Here is a 25,372-nt window from a genome sequence, read left to right on the forward strand (position 1 = left end):
GGGTCTGTAGAACATTTCTGAGCAACTTCTGCTTACCCTCCCCCGCCCCCGGAAATAGTTTCTTCAACAATCTCCTAACAAATAGGCTGAGCTCAATTAAACTTTCAGCCACTCTGGGCCGAGTTAGTGCAGCGGAATGCTAGCATTTATCGGCAATGCTAACTGTCAGAAGGTGTTAAGCCTCAGTTAAAAGCCAACCCAATGCAAAGGCGTTCCCTAAGAAGAGCTCCCTCGCCCCGTTCCCTCACCGTGAGCAGATAATTAATAACAGTTACCTTTCCTTGATTAAAAGCTCCTCAGCGCGCCGCATTGCTCACTGGCAGCGGCGCTCCTCGTAGCGGTCTTTTACATCAGTGGACCTGAATGTTGGGAGTACTCTAATGATTCTGGAGCTTGCCATTCGAGGGCCACCCATCCATCATCGCGGTAAGGCCGGCGGCTTTATTATAATACAGAGGACAGACATGCTCTGGGGCTATGTGGGACACAATAGAGGTCTTTCAACAGACCTATAAATACACGATCTGTCAGAGTTGCTGTCCTAGGGGCGCTCTCAGCGAGGCTCTAGCCCTCCGGTCGGCCATCACTTATGCTAAGATATGCACCGGCCCCGGGGCTAAGGCTAAGGCTCAGTTCATTTCAGCCCCTCATCAACCACTGCGCTCCACCTCCAGCCATGAGAATAAATAAGAACGAGATGAAAAAAAAAAAGTGATTCATTATGATGGAGAGCAAAACTTTAACAAAACAAACAAATGGAGGGAGTGGAAACAAACAGGGATAGCTTAGCATTGACTGGCTGGCTGCAGCACCTGACAGGGCGTCAGTGAAGTCACCCCGGGGGAAGGGAGGGGGGCATTCTGGGGGCATTTGCTGCATTGTCCGATATTGTAATAGGAGTAAATTAGATGTGTGTTTAAGGTGGGTGTCTGTCGACGTCTGGACTCTTTAGGCTCCTTATGCAGCTCCTGTCTCCGCTCCTCCACTCCACGTATCTCAGAAGAGAATCTCCTTTCACCCTCGCCTGCAAGCCAAGATCAGCAATCTGGGAGTTGGGTGTGTTCTTTTGGAGATTAGTGCGGATAGAGGCTGTTGCGTGTTGGAATAATAAACAGGTGAACATCCTAACTATGCATAATTCCCTATCTCTGGGCCACCTTAATGTATTAAAAATATATTCCTCCTCCGGGCAGAAAACCAGCAGCAGATTATGTCCAGGGCGAGTGGAAACCCAACGACAAACCTGGCACGACGATGAACGCGACGTGAGTCGGAAGCTGAAATTTGGGATTTCAGGATTTACCCACATGTTACAGTTATTTTATTTGTTTTCTATTCATCCCCATCAATGTGTCTGGAAAGAACAGCTTCAATATAATACACAGCATGACAGAACTTTTACTTTAGTATACAGGGGAGGCTACAAGTTTAGTGAGGTCACTTCCTGTCTCAGTCACATGACCACCACACCAGGAAATTGGGATTTGCGTTAGCTTAGCCTGTACTGAAGCAGCATTTCCGCACATAGAGGGAACGAGACGACGCAGGCGGCTGCTTTGGTGCCTCAGAACAAGTCGGGCAACAGCCCCAACAGACAGAAGCTCCTCGCTCTTCACGGGGGGGTGGAGGGGGGGGGGGGGGTGCAGCCATCTTTGAAAGTCAACTCAGGGCTTCTGAGGAACCTCCAACTTTCTGATTAGGAAACTGACCCCGGGGGGGAGGTTCCAGTTGAAACTTCCGACAAACGGGCACAGATGGAACGCAGCAGTCACAGCCAGGTATGAAATTACCCCCTATTCCCTATATAGTGCACTAACGAGGGTGGGCGGGGTCTGACTCCTGCTCCCTACTTAGTGCTCTCGAGGTGTCCCATAATGAACTGTGAAGAGTAGTGCTCCCCACCCAAGCCCTGTGTCCCATCAGGAGGCAGCACGTGCACGTGGTGGTGCACGTGGTGGTGCACGTGGTGGTGCACCAGTACTGAACTAGGATGCAGGATGTGGGGAACACATGGAAGCCTGTTCTTACAGGGGGTCAGAGAAGGTCACGTTAAGGTCATTGCCGTGTGTCTCGTGTCACCATCTGAGATGATTAAACCTGGAGACACGTTCCTGTATCTAGGAAAGGCTTCACCCCCCTCCCACCCCCCCCTCAGCCCCCCCTCAGAGTCACCCTGCCCCCCTTGACTGCCAGGCCAGGTACAGTAGGGGGTAGCATTCTTAACTGCTGGTGTTCTCAGATTTTACTGCCTTCCTCCCTGCAGATGTGCACACACACACACACACCAGTCCCCTCCACCCCCCCCCCCCCCCTCGCTAATACACCCTCCTCTTCTTCCTCCCCCAGATCTCTCTTTGCCACAGCTGCTGCCTCGTGGCTTCGCCCAGAGCCTTCAGGAGGCTTCCCAGCTCCCTGGCCTCTTCCCTGGAGCCAAGAAGGAAAAGCAGGCAGAGGAGGAAAATAAAACTTCAGGCGCACCACGCAAGGCCATCTGGGTAATCTTGTTCGAACGGCTCGAGGTGATAGCTGCAATTTACACAGGCAAAAAAAGAAGAAGAAAAAAGAACAGGCCTCATTTCCATACCTACCAGCCTCAAGGAGATGAAATTGAATAAACTAAGAATTAGAAAAGAATTACAGTAAAACCAATACGGAATATTCAACATTAGTTCATTTTGTCCTTGTGACACCCCCACCTCACACACACAAAGAGAGGGAGAGGTGGAAGACATGAAGGTGCCATGGACAGCTAACACAAGGCTATACACACACCCACATGCGCACTCAACGCTGGCGGATGCAGACACACATGCACAGCCTTGGGGGGGAAGCGATATTTGTGATGAAAGAAAATCAAACTGAAATCCAACACGTTAAAGTCAAGTTGATTAGTGTGAAATATAAACGCAGCTTGGACGGGCATATCCCTCAGCCATAAGGATACGTTCATTTGCAACTTAATGGCTGAAAGCATCGTTTTGCTTATATAAACCTTGAGACATTCCCCCCCAAAAAGACCGCCTTCGTTTAATGAAGTAAACACCACGGCAAAACAATAAATGCCCCAATTAAAGAACAGGCATGAAGAAAAGTGTCTATTTCCTGTTGTGCCCCTGCAGACATATGTACCCAAGCGTGTCTGTGCATTTACCCGCTCGCGGGCATACGCATTGTGCGCGCCTCATAAACACGATGTCTTCACATTAGCATATGTGCCATGTTGTTTAACATGTAGGTTATCTGGTGTGAGATCGCGGCTACGCGTTAGCGGCTACATCCCTGAGCGTGTGTTTACGTAGCTGCAGCCGGGGCCGTCGCCCCACGCCGTGTGTTGGCGGTGACGCCGCCTTGAAAGGCGCCCACGTGCACATCCGCAGCGGCTGCTTTACTGTATGACAGTACATTATTTAGTCGGGGGTTAGCGCTCGTAATTGCGTGCCCGCTAATGGAGCATATTGCGCATTAAAGGCAGGATGTGGCGTCCTCCATTCTTCCTTCCTTCTTTGCCTGCCCCTGCGTCTGTATGTCATCTGGCCTGCTTTGCAACCCCGGGGGGCACATCCCATCAGGCTCGCTGTGCTCCAATGTGTCCCGACAGACCTGATGCGATCTGAGTGGCTGACGGGTTTGTCCCTGCTGCCCGCCGTCTTTTCTCCTCCCCGCTCCGCTCACACGTCGTGCCCAAGAAGCACACAACCTGATGCGGGCTGACTGCTGTTTTCACCTCCCGCAGAAAGACGCCAGTCCTCGCAAATGTAATTAGCCGCCGCGGAAGCGTCCGACATTTTGGAGTCACGCGCCGCCGCCGCCGCCGCCGCCGCGCTGCCGCGCGTCAGTAATCGCGAGTGCGATCTCAGGTCGGACTTTTCACTCGTGATAATTCATGTGTTTAATCTGGTTACGTGCTCGGATTCTACTTTTGGTGCAGGAGTGCATAAATGTGAACGTTCAATTATGAAACCCCAGTGGAGAGAAACAATGCCCTCTTGGTTCAGTAGCCATCTTACACACTCAGGAGCCCTGGGGGGAGCAGGAAGAGTGGGGGTTGGATACCATGAGACTAGGGCATCAAACTGGAGCTTAGAGACAGAGATACACCAACTGGAACCTTATACCTGCAGGGCATGTGTGTGTGTGTGTGTGTGTGTGTGTGTGTGTGTGTGTGTGTTTTTATACCTATGCACGTGCCTGTTTGCATCCTAATGTCAGCACACGCACACAAGCGCAGGCAGAGGACCTACAGTTTGTGGAGACTGTGCACGTGCATTTGGATATAATCTAATTGTTTACTAATGGAGGACAAAATTGTTTCGCCCGCGGGTGAAAGTCTCGCTGATGGGAACCGGTCTGATATCTCAATCCCCCAGTAAGACGTGCGGGGGGCCGCCCTTCAGCGTCTCCTCAGCCGACGTTGGCTGGCGTGCTAACACGTTAGCATCTCGGCAAACATTCGGCTCTTTGTTGGTCCTGTTTTCCCAAAATTGGAGCTGGAGAGCCGAAGCGCTTTAAAGTCGATTAAAGTACAAGAGCGAGGGGGCATCGAGCCTTTGGCTTTTAATTAAAAAAAAAAAAGATCAGGGGGTGTTTATTGATATTTCTCCGCGCTCTTCAGGCACAATGGCGCCGCAAGTCCAGAGTAATGTTTATTTTTTTGATCAATGATTAACTACCTGGTGGAGATCACCTTTAGGTGCTCCTCGTGCGCGCCCAGGCCAGAACGAAGCGGCGAGGAGGCGGCCGCAGAAACGGCTGAAGGAGTTCGGGGACGCGGTCAAATGACGGATGGCTTGTTGGTGTTTGGATTTTCAGCGCTATCCTAGCTCCTCGCCTCGGAAAATGCCTCCTCTAAAAGCCCAAGGACATGGCTGCCATTTTGGCGGGGGCAGGCGTGACCCTTGTGATCGTTCCGAGGAGGGAGGGGTGTCGGCGGGCCGGGCCGGGCCGGTCAAGAGCCACGCCGGCCGCGTGAGGACCCTCAGGGCGCCGCTGCGAGCGACAGGGAGACCGAGGAGAGGAGCTGCGAGCCCACAGGTGAAATGGAGGTCAGTGGCCACAGGAAGCGATGCAGAAAGCGCCCGGAGCTGCTGCCCTTAATGAGAGTGCGACCCCTGGGGTGTCTTTCCCAGCAGCCTGTAACTGCCACATGAAGAACCTCAATCTATAAAGAGCGCCGGAGGCACCGGAGAGCAGCCATTTTCATGGTCCATTCGGCGAGCCAGGAGCCATCTTGTGGGGTAAACAAACCTAAACACAAGCGTCTGCACCATCGTTTGGCCCAGGTTGGCCGGCGCTCCCCCAGTTTTGCTCCGCTAAGACCGGTTTGATGCTGTGTCAATAGGAGAAACTGACAATAAAATGACTCCTATAGGGTGAGAAGAAGAAATAGAGCTGAAAATAAACTTTGAGTAATTCGTTAGATTAAGAAATTATAAGAATAATATCCCCGAGCGCTGCCTGGGGAGGCAAATCTCATTAACAGGTTTTTCGATTCCGTCTTTCGGTGCATTTGTTAAGTACCAGCGAGCGTTCAATTATCACCCGCCCTCTCACCTCCGAGACATGGGGGGGGGCGACGAGGAACCCCCGAGAATCCTGCAGGGCTCAAGGACAGGAGGGAGGAGGGGGCACGCACGGTTTCACTCCAGCCCCTCCTGAGCAACGGAGGACTAATGAAGAGTGTCGACAAAGACGAGAGCTGGGGGGGGTTAAAGGAGCGCTGGACACGTGTGGGGGCTCAGCTCCCAACAGGTGCGCGAACGCTCGTCAAGAAAGAAGATTTTTCCTCAAAATTGTTCTGGCCTGCAACGTCGAGAACATTCTGATCCGCGGCTTCTGCAAACATGAGCCGCGGCAAAGTTTCCCAGTATCAACATTTTCCGCTCCAGGCTGCATCCCGGGGCAGGACGTTTGGAAAACCAAATTTGCTCTGGAACAACTTGTCACCCTCTCGACGCGGCAGAGCCGCCCGGGGCGAGTTGCAACTTGGAGCTACCTGAGCCTCCATCTGTGACGCTCCGGGTGCAATCGATTGACTCCACCCCTCAAGCCCCGCCCACGAACCCCCGTCCCAAGCCCCGCCCCCGACCGCCTGCATCCCAGCGACTCCTCAGAAAGTCCAATTTGCAGCCAGTTTGTGTGGCTCAAAGTGGGACCCCAGCTACTTCAGTCGTCTTTATTTATTAAAATCATGTTTTTAAGAGCAGAGAAGAGATGCTGGGTGGAAAAACAAACAAAAAAAAGCTGTGGAACTAAGTTCATACCGTACTATTGCTGCATTTATTCATAGAACTAACTGGCTAATGGCTTCATAGCAGCAATACCTGAAGCTAACAACTCTTGCCAGCTAATACTCCCTAAAATAACCTGGAGGATCCACGCAAAGACGGTGCAAAATTGATTCGTAGTCATAACGAGCCAGAGAAGAAGACTCCCAGTTAAAGAAGTGAGAGGTTAGATGAGCCATGTGTTAGGGCTGTCTGCAAGTGCCAAGGTTGGCATAAAATCTATTAAATGTAAACAGCAAAGTTTAACTTGACTTTGAAACTGCGACTGTAGTTCTGACTTATGTGTCGTTTCATGGAAACAGCTGCCCACTGGCCACCTCGTTGACTCTAAATAAGATGTGGCAAAATGATCGTTTTGTCTTTGAGTTTTGACGTGGAGACAGAAAGTAGCCTCAAACCTACGGGGGGGTAGCTAGATATCCGTACATTGAACTGTGAGGATGTGCAGCGTGTCTGTACACCTGGGCATTTCTGAGATATACAGCAGAAAGATAAAATAAATACACACAAACAAATTATTTTAGCCCGAGGGACCTGGAGAAGTCATTCTGGTCCCCAACCCCCCCGGCAGTAAACTTGGTGGCCTTCATTTTCCATTTCTTTCTGTCTATTTCAATGTTTAGCCAAGCAAAGTAAGAATAATAAGCAGATTCAGTCAGGAAATGTGCTGTGAGCAGGTCTTCAGACTCTGGTGGGGGGGAGGAGATGTAGGAAGAACCCAGGATCAAGCATCTCTGCCAATGGCCTCTTTTCCACTGCAAGAAATTTCAGCATTTGTTTAAAATCCACTTCCACCAAAAACTACTCAAGGAAAAAAAACTTTTCACGAACCCCAAACATTCCCCCAACATGCGCCGAAGAACAATAATTTACTGAAGTTCAAAACTTAACTTTGAAAATGGAGCAAAAGAAGTTACCAGAAGTGGACGGACAACAAAGTCCAGGCAAAAAACAGTCTACGAAAGAATAGCCGACATGCTAGCACAGCTAAATGTAGGACGAGCCTGACATACAGACCAATTTCATGTTATACAAGTCAAAATTAATCCTCCAGGACACAGTGAAACCCACCAACCACGTTGATCACAGAGGTGAAAGTGAAACTTGGATGATTAGCTTCGCTAACACTACAAGCTTCAAAGGCTGCGTGAGTAATGTGAGGAGCTGCCAGTGAGACGTGTAGCGAGGTTAGCATACAAATCCGGAGCGACTAAACAGGCCCAAACATGCAAAATACGGTAAAGCTGTGGAGTATTTTTATGACAGGAACACAGCTGAAGATGATTCATTCCTTTTTGATGTTCACAGATTGACTGACAAGAATGTGGTGCCCACCCACTGACCACCGTTGGATCAGAACTGATTAGAAATGACGGAGGAACCCGGAGACGCACCGCTGATCAATCCCAAGTCAGCAGCAAGGCATGTGTTACTCTGTAGAACAGTGTGATGCATTCATGTTAAAATATAGAGCAAAAAGCAGGGACACACACACACACACACACACACACATACACACACACACACACACACACACACACACACACACACACACAGGCACAGTCAAAGTTTTAGTGCCTAGTTTTGATTCAGCTCTTCGTTAGCCACAGGGCCCAACTCCGGTTAGCTCCAGTATTAGGCTCAATTAGAACAAGATCCAATTAGAGGGCTCTTTCCCCCTGGGGCAAGGAGAGGCAGGAAATGGAGACTGAGAAATGTATAAGTCGACAACATACGGACACAGCCAACATAAACAAACTTACTTTGTTGATCTGTGCGGTTGCTACGCAGGAGTCCTCTGGGAGTTAAAGCCCTGCTAGTCTAAGCTATGAGATAAAACAAAATAAAAAAAAATAAAAAAAAGAGAGAAGCCCTGCAGCAAAACATGAACTCTGTGAACACAAGGGCTCCGACACCATGAAGGGAACGTCTGGGCCCAGAAAATGAAAAGCCCACAGGCGTTTTCCATTTACAGCTAAAAATCCAGCACTAGCTCCTAGCCAGGGTTAGTATCACACTCTCAATATGAACACTTACACTACAGGGGGAACAAATGAGTAGCTTTCTATTGTCGCTCTATTAAATCTGTCGGTTAATAGACATATACCTTACCACTGACAGAAATCAATAATATACAGCCAGATAAAGGGCAGGGGGCAGAGGAGGGACGGGGGAGGGGAGGGAAAACGGGGGAAATAAAGACAGGGCGGCCGCTGATTGTGTGGAAGCTGCCTCTCTATCAGCGACCGTGGAGGTGGGGATGGCGGCGGTGCTGTGTGAGCCGCGCGGCTTTGCCCTTGCCTCTGGCGCCGAGTGTTCCTCCCCCCGGCGGCGTGTGAGGGAAATGGTGTGTGGTGCGAGGGTAAACCTTGACCTGCCTGCCAGGAGGCTGCACGCGGAATGAAATGAGCACAAACAAATGAGGAGGAGGAGGAGGAGGAGGAGGAAGAGGAGGAGGCTCCTCTCCTGCTCAGTGCGACCCCGTCTGGATGCCACGGAACACCTCCGTGATTGGGCCGCGCTCAGGTGTTGTGGGCGGCATCTCGGAACGCCGTAAAGACGGAACGGGAAGCGCGGCTTCGCCTTCATGCTCTGCCAAGCTCGGGCTGAGGGAAAGGTGGAAATCCCATTATGTCACGTGTCAAACTTGGCCCCACAAACTCTGCAACTCGTTTGCAAGATTGGGTTCAGGTAAAATCAGGTTTTTGGGTCCGGGGAGGCTGTGAGCGTGCTGCTATCGGGAAGTTCTGTTTGGAGCTGAAGGGAAGCGACTCGGCGGCGTGGACGCCGTGTTTGAGGTGACCTGTCGGCCATCAGCGTCCCTCCGTGTTGGTGCATCGGATCCTCCCGCTCACCTGTGAGAGGCCCAGTAAAATCCAGTTCACACTTTCAAGACGACTCAAGAACGGAATAATTAGCACAGCGTGCTTTCCGCCCTGCTGGAAGTCTCCCTCGATAATGAACAAAGGAAAGGAAATTAGCTTTTGTCTCATAAAGTCACAACTTCAAAGATCCCTGCCATTGCATTAATACAGCCATCGCCCGCAGCGGCGTGGGAGAGAATAAAATAAGCACTCTCGCTCAGGCCCCCGCTCGTATCGAGGTCTTTGTCAGGACAAACGCTGCTGCTCGGCTTTCCCAGAACTCCCGAGCCGGACTGAGACCAGGAGGAGATGACCGAGGAACCAAACCCGGAGTCCTGGTGAATACGGAACCCCGGAAGTCTGGTTTGCATCAGCATCGCCGTTCTCCTCTTTATCCTCGGGGGCCTCCAGCTGCAGCCGCGGCGACCTGCGACCGCCATTCCAGTCAGCCGCCCTAGGGGGCGCCGATCTGTGGGTGGGTCACCTGCCTCCGCCAGCTCCGCTGGGCTCCAGGGACCTCGGGAGCCTGGTGTTTTCTCACGGAGCCAGTTTAATGCAAAGCAGGTTCACTTTTTATGGCAGTTTGAGGTATTTTGACATCCGGTCTGGGGCAGAACCTCCCAGAACGCTCTGGTTTTAGCACCACTTGACTGAAGGGGTGAATCATTGTCATGCGTCATGAATGATTAGGTCAGATGGCGGTGGAATCGGGGAAGGTCGGCGCTGCCCAGACTGCCGCCTCCTTCCCTTCCTGCACCTTTATCTGCCTGGATCAGTTGTTGGCGCTGGCGGTTGTTCCTCCCCTGTCCTCTGGAGAGAGGTGGCTCTCAGCTGGAGAGAGGACCCAGAGGCGATGCAACGTCTCCATTGTGAGGAGAGACACACGGAGGACTTGAGAGACTCTGTGCAGGTGCAGGCAGGCAGCGTGAGAGGGAACACACCTGAGGGGCCTGGCGGTTTTTTTACCCCTCGCTAAGTAAGACTTGTGGGGGTTTTTTGAAAGGTCTGTCGGGTGCAGGTACATTTGTCGTCAGATGGACAGATTTAGTGGAGGAACACACCACTGGAGGGGGGGAACGGGCTCCAGACACGGGCGCAGAAGAAGGACGTGATTAAGCGTCCTGGTTAGACGGCGGCGAGGTGTGACCGACCAAGTTCGGGGTCGCGGCCGCGTCTTCAATCACAGCGAGAGTCCTCCAGTTCTCACGCTGGATGCCTTCCTGTGATTTTTTTCTTCTTCTTCTGCTGTTTGTTTAAAAGCTGACAGGCTACAAGAGTTTAGGTGACAGCTTCTATTCATCTCAGGGTGTCAGACAGCGCCAAGGTGAGACGGAGCAGAGAGACGGGGGACGGCGCCGAGGTGCGGCTCGCCGTTTCTCCAACAATACCCACGGCCTCGGAACGCTCTCCCATCATCACCGCGCCGGCAATTTCCGAAAAGCTCATCTGGTGGAGGGCTGGATGAGCGCTGATGTTTTCATCACTTTGGTTTTAATTATACGTCTCACTCAGCAGAGTCTCACTTCTACTGCGCTAATTTAGATTGAGATCCTTCCAGGCTTTCCCCCTATCTTTCATTTCCCTCCCCTCCTCTCTTCTCTGCATCCCATCAGCCCCTTTGTAGAAAAAAAGGGGAAGGGGGGGAAAAAAACCTTCATGTCTGTGACTTTCTTGCCCCCCAGCGTATGAAGCCCTCTTTTATTTTGATCATCGCAGCACAATGGATTCATGCCATTCTGGCAACTTTATTCAGTATCAGCCCAAATTTACATACTGCTTAACAAGTTTGTGCGTGACTGTTGATGCCTCTGATCAAAGTGCTTTTGGAAATCTTTCTCATCTGATCCCCCCCCCCACACACACACACACACACACCACCCACCCCTGGCCTTCATTTCAAATGCATTCTGCAGACAGCCATCTATAACTCAGGGGCAAAGAAAGGTAACCTTAGTGCTGCACAAGCCCAAATGTCATCCAACAAGGAGGGCTCATGTCCCGGGGATAAAGATAATGTAATCTAAGCAGTATACAGTGTGTGACTGTGTGTCTCAGAGTGTGTGTGTGTGTGTGTGTGTGTGCGTGCGTGCGTGTGTGCACCCGAGCTAGGCCTTGGTGTTTGTTGCAGGCTTGGGTTTGGGGGCGGAGGGAGACGGGGGATGACAAAAGTCAAAGCAGTCATGTGTCATTTTTGGTGCTGAAGGGCTGGGACCTGCCTGCGGGGCTGTCCTCTCTGTCAGACGCACTCACATATCTGCGCGCTGTCTATCCTTCTTTTGCTCTCTCCATATTTCTCTGTCTTCGCCCGGCGCACGCACAGAGCTGCAGCTGCACGCTCCTGCGCCATCGCTTCCTTTTTACATTATTGCATCTTAACCACATCTGGACCAAAAGATGCCCCGTGGAACCCTGGCATGAAGGGGATGAGGGGGGGGGGTCCATGCTCCAAGACACTGTAGCAGGGTCAGGAGATTCTGGATGAGGTTCGGCTTGTAATCCGAGGTATCGGAGGTCACGCTCCAAAACGACGGGCCGCAAAATTCCCACGCGCAGGAGAGGAGGAGGCGCCGCCGCGAGGACGCCTCCGTTCACAGGGATGCAGAGCGAAGGGGAGAAAGGGAAGCATGAAACAACCTCAGAAAGGAAAAATAGATTCAGAAATACAATGAAAAGAGGGTGTGGGTGGAAAGAGAGGAATCGTGGGAATGCAAGATCGCGCCTCCCTCGGGCAATCGAATTATCCTATGGGCTGATGGTTCCTCCTTATGCGTCGGCTGACATTTTCCTGTAACCCCATCCCGGGTAATGCTATGTGATGTGTGTGACTGGCTTCTGCCACGGCCCGAGAGGCCACGGAGCCCTGAAGGCCGTTCGGGTTTGCCCCGCGGCATCCTGGGAATTGTTTATTTCAGCTCTGTCTGCCTTCTTTTCTGTCCCTCATCCTTCCGCTTTAGGTCCAGTGGTGTCTCCTTTCAATTAGAGACAGATGAACTTGTATTCTTCCGCCAGACAAAACCTTTACTGACAGGTGAGGGGGGGTAACTCTAAACCATCCTTCTGGCCTCTTTACAGGAACTGTTAGTATTCCAGCACCTTTCAAAAATAAAGCAGAGCTGTCAGTGGCATGTGTTCCCTCACCCTATGTGGTGTGTTTTCATGCAAAATTAAGAGACATGTGTGTGTGATGAGTGTGTGTCTGAATGCAAGAGCTTGATTTAAGGACAGAAAAAATGCAATCGGTTCTAAAATGCACCCCCGAAGCTACAAGTTGAGAGGGAAGATTGAAAGAAACATGTAGCGTTCTGGTCGCTCCTGGATCTGGGAGGACGCTCACCAATGAGCCCAAACTTCTCTTCATACTGCTGCAGAGCCCCGAGGGGCATCACACACACACACACACACACACACACACGGGTGCGTAACTGTCGACATGTGACAAGCAGAAAAGGGACAGTGTTGAGAGCGTAGCCTTTTATGACCCAACACACTATGACAGCCTGGCCATCGCTGTGGGCCACGAGCGGCGCCGCTTTATTCATCTGATGATATTTTGGAGGGAAACAAATCACCGCAGATAGATTCCAATTGTTTCAGAGGCCTTTTGTGTGTGTTGAAAAGCAGGGGGGAACAAAGATGTCAGCCACACTGTCAATCTGCAGGACAGAGAGTGAGAAGAGAGACGATGGCAGGCTGCTGCTTTTATGCAACACTGCCCTCTGCCGGTACCGAGCCGGAACACCTGGAGGAGCCGCAGTCTTTAATGGAAGACTAATGTAACCTTCAGCCCCCAGGGGTGCATGTCTGTGTGCAGTTAACCTTGAAGGAGTTCTGAAGGAGGCGATTTGGACCCACGGCCATTCGGAATTCACACATCCCAGGACGGTCTAAAAACGAGCCACTGGGGGTGGGGGAGGTGGGGGGGTTCTGTTACAAGAATAGATCCAGAGACAGAAATCTGACTTGGAAATAAGTTTTACAAATCCCTAAAAAGCACATAAGCAATGTTTGTTCCCAGTTTCACTTTAGCTGCATGCATGACAGATTTTTATTGGAGGGGGGGGGGGGGGGGCGCTGTTTTTTGTATGGGTATCTGTATGTGCGCGCACACATCCAAGCGATGCACTCGTCGGCGGCCCCGCGGCGGCGCGCATTGTTGCTCGGAGAGGACGCGTCCCGAGGCCGTCGGTGACCTCTGGTGAAGCCATTAATGACGAGCAGCAGCCGCAGCGATGGGAGAGATGGACTCTGTCCGGGGGCGACGCTGCTGATGGCGGGCGACGGCGACAAAGAGGAGAGAAGGACGGGAAGGAGGTCCTCCCGGAGCGGCTCCGAAACAGGTTTGGGGGCGGAGGGGCTGCGACACGTGGAGGAGACTGCCTGGATAAGCCAGAATATAAACTTGATTAAGGTGCACGTGTGTCTTTTAGGGGATTTCACTCGGCTGACAATAACCTTCTCCAGCAGACTTCCACGCAGGGCAGAGCCGCTCTGCTCCCCCCTCCCGGGAGCTGGAGACACGGTAGTAATACTGCAGGATTAATTGATCTCCTAACATGATCCCAAGACTCACAAACAAGACAAACGGCTCACAAAGTCCAATTGCTCTGTAGTCGAGGCACCTAGTTTAGAAATCCTGGCTGGGGGAGCCGATTCTAAATGAAGGACTTTACCATTCACCATTATGTCTTTGGTGAGAGTCGGAGGGAACCCCCGGGGCTCCTCAGCACAGCGGCGCAACTTTTCAAAGGGCTCCAGATTAAAGTCACTGAAAGTTCCCACTGGGGTCTGGGGCCAGGATCCCATTAAGCAGCCCTACCACACCGCCGGCCATAATTGTGTCGTTGAGAATTCAGAGCAGCGGCTGCTTGATAAGCGAATTTAGGGTGAAATAAAAAAAGAAGGGGGGGTGGGGGTGGCAGAACGGGGTCTCGCCAGGCCCCCATGAGACACTTCATTGGCTCATCACTAATTTGTTATTAATGAGTGAGGGAGAGGTGAGCGCTTTATAAAGCAAGCGAGGACAGACGCTCTGTCCCGCTCTCATCCTGGATCTGGCAGAACTCTTATAAATGAACACCATTGGGCTTCATCACCCCCCCCCCCCCCCCCCCCCCACACACACACACACACACACACACACACACCCCACACACACACACACACGTCCACTCTGCTGCCGCTAGTGCTTTTTAAAATCATAGTCATCTTTCTCAGGATCTGCTGGAATAATCGATGAGAGCAGAAAACCAGGTAGAGGCCATTTTCCCTCCATTCTGACCATTTGCTGCACCATTAACAAAGACAATAGAATCCAGGGAGGCTATTAACCAGCAGCACATTACAAACAAGTCAGCTTTATTATCATTTGCTTCCATTACGTTGGGGGATGTTACAGACTTTTGACTCTCCGCTTTATTGTTATTTTGACTCAAGTTGATTTCTTCTGCTTCTTCTTCTCTGCCTCCTCCTCCTTTTCCTTCTCAATTTCAGCCACCAGGGCCTCGATTTCCTTGGATTCCAAAATCTGAAAGAAAAAAAGCGACTTTGAAATTAAAAAGTGAAACCTGGGCGAGAAAAAGACAATTCAGGTCAGCCAATCACCTTTAGTGGCTGGTTCCTTCTGATGACGGCGAGCTCGATGTTTTTGCCACCCGACTGGACGACCTGAAAGATGACAGACCGTCTCAGCGTCTCAGTCCCGTTAACTTAACGAACCTTAGATGCCATGAGAGCTAAATATAGCATTTTTAAACTTTGGTCATACATTCACATATGGGTTCTTTCTTGGAACTGCTCTCTACGCTACTTCTGTCATCCAGCTTAAAGATGTTTGAGCCTGAACATGAAAGGCTTGAAATGTTTGATAGGAATTTTCAAACTGATCTTACCTCCAGCAGCGCCTTGATAGCCAGCTTGATGGCCTCGTTGTCCCCAGCAATGGCTTCATCCGTGTAGTTCTTCTCCAGGAACTCCCTTACAGTTTTTGCACTGCGTCCAATTGCATTTGCCTTTTCCCCCCCGAGAAAGAGAGAAAATGCTCTGTACACCGATGGAGTAACAAAACAACGACTAAAGGAACAGACAGTAGAACCGTGCTGACCTTCCAGGCATGGTAGGTTCCTGATGGGTCCGTCTGATACAGCCTGGGCGTTCCATCGTAATCAAAGCCCACAATTAGTGCAGAGATTCCAAATGGCCGGCGCCCATTGCTCTGAGTGTAGCGCTGCAAACACAACAAGGAGAAATGCAACCTTTCCCAAGACATAGGGGAAATTCCCACGGCCACAAACGATCCAAAGCGCTACCTGCTTCAGCGTAGCGATGTAGCGCGTGATGTATTCCACTGTGACTGGGTCTTCAACCGTTAGTCTGTGGCTCTGGCATTCAACACGGGCTCTGTTGATCACAATACGGGCATCTGCTGTCAGACCTGACAAAAGACAGAGAGATGAGATTATCGTTTCATAGACAGGTGAACGATGTTTTATGTTCTTATTCGGTTACCTGCAAACGCCATGCAGACATGCTCATCCAGGGCACATATCTTACGGACAGTCCTCTCCTCCTGCAACTTGGCGACGGACTTTTTCTCAACGCCGAGCACAACGATGTCTTTCCCTCTAATTCCCACCTGTTCAGAACAAAATAATCGGTGAAAACCTTTATTGAACAGTTATTACGCGTGTCATAGCAAATGTCATCGGCAAGATGTAATTCACTGATCTGCTTTTAAATCGTGACAAAGATTTTCTGCAAGTGATGTAAAGCTTTAATAACACTTTGCCCTCCACATTTTTAACTGCAAACTAACATCAGGGTAAATTTGTGGGAACACTAAAAACGAAACTTGTGAGAGTGACACAGCGACAAAGTGCTTTCAGGACGAACCTTTAACACAGCATTTAGTTGCCATTTATGAAACTATAGGAAGAAGCCCCATTGTGAAATCTAGCCAACTGCTAATAGTAACGACGAAATTTACAACTTTAGTGATTTAAACTCAGTTTAGGTGGGAGCTTAGCTGTTAGGCTAGCTGACTATTGCTATTGTTAGCTTAAAAAAATTACTTTCATTTTAAAACTTACCGCCGTGGACCCTTTCTTTACAGCTTCCTGTGCGTACTCCACTTGAAAGAGATGACCATCAGGCGAAAATACAGTGATGGCTCTGTCATACCTTGCCGCCATCGTACTAAGACGTGTGTATAATTACTGAAAAGACAGTACTTCAACAAATGATTCAGCTAGTATCGGCTAACGAGCGCTGTCATGTGTGGGAACTGCGCATGCGCATGAACTATGAACCCGGACGGTACCAAAACTGGGGTCAAACCCGGCGGGGGAAGTTAAAGAATATTTAACGCACTATTTGCGATTTTCTTTCGTGTTAATGTGACGTGAAAGATTTGCTGCTAAATCAATATAATCACAGTTAAAATAATATTCGATGTTCACCCGATACCTTTTTGAGTAGTTTAATGTTTGATAAGCACAATGGCTGCAATGGGAATTCAATTTAGCACATAAAACCGGGACCACAAATCGTAAATCTACAGATGTGCAACATTCATTCAGATTATGGATAATAGCTGAATATTACGAAAGTGTACTGTTCTCCAACCCCCCTCACTGAACAATTTCCTGTCATCTGTTGGACTGGACCAGGCCGTTCCATTATTGAAAATAAATAGGTGACGCAGTAACTAATTCTCACAAAAAATATGTGTACGTTTACCGGAAGAGTTAAGTGTTCTGTGAGCATAGCATTTATTTCTTAATTATCTGACGACTGCGTGACAGCCTTGAACTTTTATTGGATAATTATACGCCAACCAAGATTTTGATCCCTGTTAGTCTCCCCCCACAACGGTTCAATCCATTACAAAATTTCATCCCAATTGTGGCTGTTGGGTTGACTTGTAACTGGTTTGTTAAGTGTTCACACATTTGACTTTTATGCTCTAGATTATATTATTTTACCGAGTATCACCATGTCGGTGGCGTTTACACCTCATAGACAGCGTGGGAAAGGTGATATAACACCCGCTGGAATACAAAAGGTAATTCATCTTTTTAGCGCGACTCAGAATGGAGGCTCCAGCATCAGTGTGCTAGCGGTGGCTAATCAGTGTAGCAGCGGCCGTCCAGGGTGACTGAATAGATCGGAAACGATTTTACAGGGTCAAAGCGCGGTGAATATGAATGTGCCCAGAGTCACGCTCCCGAGATTACACGACAGGGCTCGGCTAGATTTAACGAACTAACATGGAATTGTACTTTAAGGCCCACGGTTTCGTTGGCTAAGGGCAGCTAGCTAGCAAAATGCGTCTTTTGTTAGCAACAAATGCACTCTCGCATGTAAAAGAAAAGCCTGATATTGCGGTGCAAATGATTCGCATGGCCCGGAATTCTGCTTACTCTTTGTTGCTTTCAACATTTTATGCTCTATATTAACACATGGTGCAAATGTGTGCAGTTACTTGACGAAAACAACCAGCTGATCCAGTGTATAATGGACTTCCAGAGTAAAGGAAAGACTGCAGAGTGTTCACAGTGAGTACGGACAAAGTTGTGCTCCTTTGCCTTTTCTGCCTCTTTAATATCACGTTTTCTCACAACCCGTCACGGTGAACCTCCACCTGCACAGGTACCAACAGATGCTGCACAGAAATCTGGTGTATCTGGCGACGATAGCAGACTCCAACCAAAACATGCAGTCCCTCCTCCCTGCGGTGAGTGGTGTTACTGGCCGTGCGTGTGTGTGCGTGTGTGTGTATAATACTACGGATGATACGTGACGATAGGCGACTTTTGTCAGTTTAGTCAGTGTTGATGTGACCGCACATTTGTAAGAGGTGATTAAAAATGCAATAATAGAGAAGACATCAATTCTATGATGAATGATTAAGTGATTTATTATTATTATTATTGTGTGTGTTTGTGGAATATGGTCACATCCATCCTTGCAGTCATTGTGTAAACGAGTTGGTAATGTGATACTTTCTCTGCGCTGCACCAATGAAATGTTCTTTTAATCGTTTTAGTCTTATTAATGAGCCTCTAATTCCCTAAAAGATGTTGACAGTGAAACATTAAAAACAATTTTATTGGACCGACAGCTTTTCAGTGTTCACAATTGTCATTTTTCTATATTGGATGTTACAACATCATGGCGTATATCACCTTATCTGCAATCTAGTTTTCTTTCTAATTATTGGTTAATGAGTAATTTCCTGATTTTTAACGACATGACTGACCCATTCGACCTTGTTTGCTTCGTCTTGCTCTTGATGAATGTGAGGAATCTTTTTATTCCTGCCACTGATGGTGTTTTTGTTTCCCGGGTGTTTGCCTGTAGCCGCCCACTCAGAATATGCCCATGGGCCCTGGCGGGATGAACCAAAGCGGGCCCCCAACGCAACCTCCCCACGGCCACAACATGCCCTCTGACGGCATGGTCAGCGGCGGCCCCCCGGCCCCCCACATGCAGAACCAGATGAATGGACAGATGCCTGGTAGTTGAACCCTCTCTCTGAAATTTCCCTCCCTCCTTCTTTCTCTTCCTTTCCTCACTGGGGTTGCCTAGCAACAGCACAGAGCTGTGAGGGAGGTCGATCCACTGAAAGATGATGTCACCGTTTTGCCAGCTTTGGTGGTCCTAAACTCGTCCTCTCTTTCTCGACGCTGCTTCCTGTGGTGCAGTAACTGTACAGTCATTTAAAGCTGATGTCAGTTAAGGCCGTTCCCAACAGCCTTTAGTCGTCTCATTTCTCACCGTTTTCACTGCTTGACAGAAATGAACCCGTGTGCCTGTGTCTGCAGCAGTCCTGAGCTTTTCCAGGAGCATCACCATTCACTTGTGTTGCTATTTCCCAGGGCCAAATCACATGCCCATGCAAGGTCCCGGGCCAGGTCCCAACCAGCCCCCCAACATGCCCAGCGGCTCTATGAACCTGCCGCCCAGCAGCCACGGGTCTATGGGTGGTTACAATCACGCTGTCCCCTCTTCCCAAGGCATGCCAGTGCAGAACCAAATGAACATGACCCAGGGGCAGCCCATGGGCAACTACGCACCTCGACCAAACATGAACATGCCGCCAAATCAGGGTAGAGCTGCTGCTTCCTGTTGGTGCCAGCAGAGTTTTCTGCAGGTTTGGGTTTTTCTAACTTCTCTTGGTGTACTTCAGGGCCCATGATGCACCAGCAGCCCCCCTCCCAACAGTACAACATGCCCCCCGGGGGTGCCGGGCCACACTACCAAGGACAGCAGAACCCCATGGGCATGATGGGCCAGGTTAACCAGGGCAACCACGTCATGGGGCAGAGGCCGATGCCACCGTATCGACCTCCGCAGCAAGGTAAAGCCGTCCGAGTGTCTGTGGGGGTGAACGCTGCGACCGGTTCTTCTGCTAACAATCTACATTTCCTCCTATTCCTTTTCTCTACTTCCTCCATTTCTACTGCTTTAGATCAGCCTCCCCAGGTCTAAACCTCTAAAATAAAGCCTCCAATCAAAAAAAAGAAAAAGAAACAAATAAGTAATCTAAAGAAACCTTTCTAACGATTAGAGGCAAGGTATCATCCTCTCTATTCTTCCCCCCACACAAGCAACTCTTCAATCCTTTGAATCTACTTGTGTGTATGTTGTGTGTATGTGTATGTAGGACCCCCTCAGCAGTACCCAGGGCAGGAAGACTACTATGGGGACCAGTACAGTCACGCAGGCCAGGGAGCCTCAGAAGGTAGGAGAACCCTACAATCTGAACAGGAGCAAAGAGAAACCCAGGAATTGTGTTAAAACACAAATGATGCAAAGAGACTGTGCCAAAAAATCACGATTTCAGTTTCTTCATTATTTTCTGGGAATTTGAAAATTATTCCGGGCTGAGACAAATTTCAGTTCTTCGGGCTGGTGTTCCACTCAGAAGTGAGGGAAAGGTCAGGGGCAGTAAAAGGAGGGAGGCTCCTGGGCTGAGCCTGGTTTCCTCCATCGCCGTCAGAGATCTGGGCCTCCTCAGGGGTCCCGCTGGGCGGCTTTGGTTCACGACCAGGATGAATCCAGGACGAATCCAGTCAACCCACAGGACCTCTCTGCTGCTAACTAGCTAGCAGGCTAATTAGTTATCAAGAAACTTTGGAGGATTTTTCTGTTCGGGGTGGTCTCATGAGTCTAAACAGCAGATGACGCATATCTATAATTCAGTCGAGTCTAATTTAATGTACTTGAAAGCCATGGTGGTGGATCTACTCGTATTTGGAGGAATTGTGGATCAAACCTGGCTGTTGTCCCGTTTATAATGTGGATTCTGTGTAGAAGCATAAAAGCTGGGCACCTAAAGGCATCAGTGTAGCGTTACAATAACACTTGGAGCTCTTTTCTTTTCCGACTCACCACAGCATGCATCACTTAGTTTTAGCCTTTTTCTAACACCACCACAACAACCTTTGCTTGTAGAATGTCGCCGCGCAGTTGTGTTGTATTTTCCTTTTTTAACAAAGTCAACGAATTCTTACAGATTCCGCATCAATTCCTCCCGAAAAGTAGCAGAAGAACGCATTCATTTCACGCCTCCCGGCCGCCGTTGCTCGCCCTGTCTTTGTTCACGTTGCGTGCTGTTGCTCCCCGAAGGTAACGCCCAGTACGGCCAGCAGCAGGAGCCATACCAGCAGGGCCCCCCCCAGCAGCAGGGCTACCCACCCCAGCAGCAGTACCCGGGTCAGCAGGGCTACCCTCCACAGCAGCAGGCTTACGGTGAGTCTGCCAGCCTCCTCCTCTAGGGGGCGCCCTCCGCGCCTCGCAGCAGCAGCTATTGTGGCTTGGCGCCTGTTAGCGTTAGCATTTCACTGGGTGATTGTGGATGGATGCGGACGGTTGGTGGGTTCCTAACGGAGCTTCCGCCTGTTTGAAGGGTGTTTAAAAATGTTGCGTTGACGCCACCAGGTCTGTGTTCTTTGCGGTGTTTTAGATGTAACCTCCCTTCGCTGGAGCTCATCTCAGTAATGAGCTCGCTGAGCAGCAGAGGCTGGGAGGTGAGATTCATCTGGCACAGGCACATTTTCTCACGAGCCCCCACAAGGTTCCGCTCGACAGCGCGAGGCGTTATGAACGACTAACGATGCTGCGTGGGCCTCATTTGACTTGAGCCCCCAGTCAAGCGTTGCCCGGTCCTTCCCAGCACCTGCACGGGATGCAACAGTGCACGGGGGCTGAGTCTCTCTCCTTTTTTTAATGAAGCCTGTTTCTCTAATGAAGACCAACAGAATCCTTGATGTCTTCTTGCATTAGGGAACCGCTGGCTGGCTCCAGCACCGACTCCCTCATTGTTATTCACCGTTGTTGTGGAGGCAGTCTTAACAAATGGGTCCGACACATCCTCCACCCTCTCTTTGTCATCCATCAGCTTTTTTTTTTAATCGCAGCCCATTAGTGATAGAAAACGAACGGAATCCCCCGAGTTCAGAGTAACAAGTAGGAAATGGAACCTGTTAATGAGCAAAACTTTGGGCTGTTTTCGCTCCTGGAGCCTTTGAACGCTACAGTGTTCGTCGGTTCACAGAGAGATGCAACAAAACGGTGGGGTTGGTCCTGAAATCAAAGATTAGCGTTCACACATCCGTTCAGATCTCCCGGCATCTTTGTGAAACAGCTTCTGGATCTTTCAGGTCCCTCCCAGAGCGGTCCAGGGCAGTATCCCAACTACCCTCAGGGGCAAGGACAGCAGTACGCCGCCTACCGCCCCCCTCAGCCTGGACCCCCGCAGGGCCAGCAGCAGCGTCCCTACGGTTACGACCAGGTGAGTATAGCCACGAGAGCGCACGGTCGCCACGGCTCGCCTCCACATTTGTCTTAGTCTGTCTCTTATGATTTACGATGTTTTGTGTTTTAACATCCGAGATCAGGGTAAGTGGAGTTAAATATTCATAGGTAATGTGCATGCTTTCATCACATTTGTGGCGATATTGAATGCAGAAAAGTCTTACTAATGTGTTAGTCATTACTCTGAGCTGTATGTCCTGGCTTATGTGGCGGTTCCATAAAATATGAGGACTCCCAGAGAACATGGGGGGGTTGTTATGGAGATTCCTCCTTTAACTTGATGCAGACTGCTCTAGTGTTTTAAAGGGAGATCTTTTTGTTGCCCTGTATTTCCTGTGGTCTTATGTGGGGACCACAGCTATACTTTGATATCTTTATCTTTGAATATTCAGGGGCACATGAGGAAATAAAGACCCAGGGATTTGAACCCCTGACTAGCTCTGTAAGAAGCAAAGGTAATGGTTGCTGTGAAGACCTCAATGTCCAATCTAGATTTTTTGACCACCTAGCCTTAATTTGCATTTATTTCTTCTGCCTCTTTCTGCCATGTTTCTCTCTCCCTTCTTTCCTTCTTTCTCTGTTTTTCTTTCCTTGTTTTCTTTTTTTGTTATTAACCAGGGGTCGAATTTTCAGTCAAGAGGTCCAGAAACACAGCCTATTTTGTCTGCTGAAATGTAATATATAATTGCTGAAAATGTGTTTTTTAAATATCTATATATATATACACACACACACTGCTGAAAGGATCGTAGTATATTTTAAAATTCCAACGTCTTTCTAATTTACTGTCTTCTGTTATTGCTTTGTAAATCTTACTTCGACCCCTGTTTAGAAATGCATCCAGCACTGATTGGTAGCCCTAGTGTCCACTGTTGCATAGGCAGTAGTGTCGTCAGCCATGCCGCTGCACCGACCCGATGTATGTACGTCCATACGTTAGACCTCCGAGCTCACAGTTGTGACGCTCTGCTGCCACCTGCTGGTCAACACCGGCCACCGCAGCCGATGGTCCAACCCAGACGTTTCTGTCACCCTCGTCCCGTTCGCGCTTCTTTTTTTTACTCTTTGGCTGTTTCTGGGAGCGTCACTAACACCAACCTGTTGCACCTTTTCTCTACAGGGCCAGTATGGAAATTACCAGCAATGAGAGGGTCACAGCAACAGCCCCCCCCCACCCAACACCTCTGCTGGGGTCTGTCTCAGCGTTGGCCTCTGGTCAGCAGCTGATCGGGCCTAACTGACGGTTGTAGCTCGTTGAGATCCTCTCAGACACAAAAATACGTAGATGCGGAACACTCTCCCCTCTGTTCGGGCTGTCGCACAGCTCTTTACGTGTACATCGACTCGGTAGTATCAACGCCCCCCCCCCTTCCGCTCCGGTATGTCTCAAAGCAGCAATGCCTTAAATGTGGAACTGCCTTATCCTTTAGCATTGCAGATTGTGAAACAAGCGCGCAACAGGTTTGGATATCGGAGATGATTCAAATGTCCGTGTTTAATCTGTTCTGGTGCTTCATTTCTGTGCCCCCCCCCCCCCCCACACACACACAACCACCCCCCCACCCGCTCCTTGTTCATCAGAAGCAATAACGCCAGCAGTCAGGAACCGTGGGAGCTGGAAATAAGGCACCAGACCGACTTCCTGCTAGGCCATGGTACATGTCTTGATGTATGTGATGATGTAAAAATATATTTTATGCTTTTTAGATCAAGTTAACTTTGTATAAGACATTGAGAACTAGTACTAAAGCTGTGTTATTTCACGTGTATGTGTCAATTTTTTAAACGATGATCCATCCAGCGTGTTGCTTTGCTTTTTTTTTTTTTTTTTTTTTTTGTTGACTCGTGTAAGTATTCAGTGTAATCTGCTACTTCGGTGACGACTCTGTTGTAAAATAACAAGTGAAGAAGTTCTAAAACACAAGCGGGGGTGGGGGTGGGGGCTCTGGGGATTACAACTTTGAATGACCCGATGGAGAAACTAGTCTAATTTGGTTTTTCCGTGTTACTCGGCGGACGGGGTCGGTGGCGCGTAGCAGGTTCCATTGCAGATTCTCTTTGTGTTTTTATTTTTGTTACTATTTTTATAAGCACCTCAGTCTTGTCCATTGACTGCAAATGGCCGAGATCAAACGTTACAATAAATATTTCTGACACGTTCCTCGTTTTGGGCGTCGCTGCGCTGGATTCATCTTTTCTTTTGAATAAACGTCATGAGTTGATGTCGAATAGTGTTGTTTGTGAATATTACAGTCGCTGTCAAATATGTAACATAAGATGTGAAACTAATGTTCTCAGCTCATGGTTTTGGGGGGGTAGAAAACGAGAGCGGTGCAGTTTTTTCTACCCCTGGTGTGTTTGACGTCATGGATCCCCGACCACAGCAGCAGAAAGACCTGCTCTCATCTGTGTCTTGTATAACTGTACAATAAATTGGAGAAGTCTTTAATATACACTGGTGTGAGCCTCGTTCATGCTGCGGGTGCGCGTTTCTGCCCGTTTATCCTGGTAATATGGAACCAATGACGGGTGTGACAGATGCGTCTTCATCCGCCGGAGCCCCCCCGCGCCGCCCAGCGGGCCTGTCTGTCCGGTCCAGATGCACGCAGAGAGGTCCAGAGCACATTTTCGCCCAAAATTACTTTCCGTGTCCGTCTCCCGTTCTGTTCCTCCCCCCCGTCTCTCCGGGGGGGGACTACCTGTCACGCTGGGGGCGGAGGGACACAGATGGCGCACCAGATGTGCGGCCGCAGCACGTGAGATGAGGCGCGCGGGTGTGAAGGAGGCCCCGGTGCTGACGCGGCGGGTCCGCGCGGACGGCTCATCAGCTGCGGAGCTTTAAGAGGCGAAGTTCGACGCTTCCGGGTCCGAATATCTGCACTCTTGTACCCCCGCTCGGCTCTTGGTGGCATCTCCTCACCGACCCACTATCCTGCTGATCCACAGCTGGCCGCCCCTCCCTTCCCAGCTGCCACTGGGGCTCCCCCCGGCCCACTCCGCTTGGCAGAGCCGGCGTTTTGGGCGCCCCCCACCAGTCCTCCCTGGCAGCTGCTGCCCTCAGCTGTGCTCTCGCAGACGGCATCGGGGTCGGACAAAGTCACTCCTCCCGCGACTGGGTTTGGGGCTGCTGGGGGGGGGGGTGTTTGGGGTGGGGGGCAAGGAGACTCCTGAAGGATCTTTGGACGAGTTTAAATAGATGCGGGGTGAGTGGTGCGTTCACGTCCGTCATATCAGGCAGCGCAATCTTTCACAAATTGTAAATGAGTTCTTTAGAGGGGCTCGCAGGGGCGCGTCAACCGTGCGTGTTTCCCGCACTCAGATAGTGGCAGCATCATTTAAGAGGATGATTATCTCGTTCAATATTTTGATAATTATAATTCAGGGTACCTTTCAAAAGGATGCGCCGAA

General features: G+C 49.9%; 2 protein-coding genes and 1 long non-coding RNA gene across 13 annotated transcripts; 2 read left to right on the forward strand and 1 right to left on the reverse strand.

The window, feature by feature from the left end:
- The first annotated feature begins 1,478 nt into the window (after positions 1–1,478).
- On the forward strand, positions 1,479–3,498 carry LOC130538515 (uncharacterized). The gene is made up of 2 exons (XR_008953900.1): positions 1,479–1,778; positions 2,347–3,498. It is a non-coding gene; the product is annotated as an uncharacterized LOC130538515 (long non-coding RNA).
- A 4,104-nt stretch (positions 3,499–7,602) lies between these two features.
- Positions 7,603–24,417, forward strand: ss18 (SS18 subunit of BAF chromatin remodeling complex). 11 transcript variants are annotated; one of them, XM_057056163.1, is made up of 11 exons: positions 16,983–17,207; positions 17,624–17,700; positions 17,795–17,879; positions 18,506–18,662; positions 19,024–19,254; positions 19,335–19,505; positions 19,812–19,889; positions 20,777–20,899; positions 21,811–21,941; positions 22,357–22,419; positions 23,085–24,417. In XM_057056163.1, the coding sequence occupies exons 1-10, from the start codon at positions 17,139–17,141 to the stop codon at positions 22,372–22,374; spliced, it is 1,140 nt and encodes a 379-aa protein (XP_056912143.1). In that variant the 5' UTR covers positions 16,983–17,138; the 3' UTR covers positions 22,375–22,419; positions 23,085–24,417. The 11 variants fall into 11 exon arrangements, 10 of the variants coding, with proteins under 10 accessions (XP_056912149.1, XP_056912148.1, XP_056912150.1 ...); XR_008953899.1 differs by having other exon boundaries at positions 21,811–22,419; XM_057056161.1 differs by lacking the exon at positions 22,357–22,419.
- Positions 14,487–16,453, reverse strand: psma8 (proteasome 20S subunit alpha 8). The gene is made up of 7 exons (XM_057056171.1): positions 16,234–16,453; positions 15,653–15,779; positions 15,454–15,578; positions 15,249–15,371; positions 15,037–15,156; positions 14,750–14,812; positions 14,487–14,672 (listed from the first exon to the last, which is right to left on the reverse strand). Exons 1-7 carry the CDS (start codon positions 16,333–16,335, stop codon positions 14,577–14,579), a joined length of 756 nt encoding a protein of 251 aa, XP_056912151.1. The 5' UTR covers positions 16,336–16,453; the 3' UTR covers positions 14,487–14,576.
- Positions 24,418–25,372: the final 955 nt, after the last annotated feature.

The sequence above is a fragment of the Takifugu flavidus genome, chromosome 15 (assembly GCF_003711565.1).
Source record: "Takifugu flavidus isolate HTHZ2018 chromosome 15, ASM371156v2, whole genome shotgun sequence".
Classification (NCBI taxonomy): Eukaryota; Metazoa; Chordata; class Actinopteri; order Tetraodontiformes; family Tetraodontidae; genus Takifugu; species Takifugu flavidus.

Bases quoted from the DNA above. Each gene is read 5' to 3' on its own strand.
- psma8 (XM_057056171.1), bottom strand. From the start codon at position 16,335: ATGGCGGCAAGGTATGACAGAGCCATCACTGTATTTTCGCCTGATGGT. The intron at 15,579-15,652 runs GTAACCGAATAA...GTCTTTTGTCAG, and splicing joins TGTCTGCATGGCGTTTGCAG to GTCTGACAGCAGATGCCCGT. The intron at 14,813-15,036 runs GTAAGATCAGTT...GTCATCTTTCAG, and splicing joins CTATCAAGGCGCTGCTGGAG to GTCGTCCAGTCGGGTGGCAA.
- ss18 (XM_057056160.1), top strand. From the start codon at position 17,139: ATGTCGGTGGCGTTTACACCTCATAGACAGCGTGGGAAAGGTGATATA. The intron at 17,701-17,794 runs GTGAGTACGGAC...CCACCTGCACAG, and splicing joins AAGACTGCAGAGTGTTCACA to GTACCAACAGATGCTGCACA. The intron at 20,900-21,810 runs GTGAGTCTGCCA...TGGATCTTTCAG, and splicing joins TCCACAGCAGCAGGCTTACG to GTCCCTCCCAGAGCGGTCCA.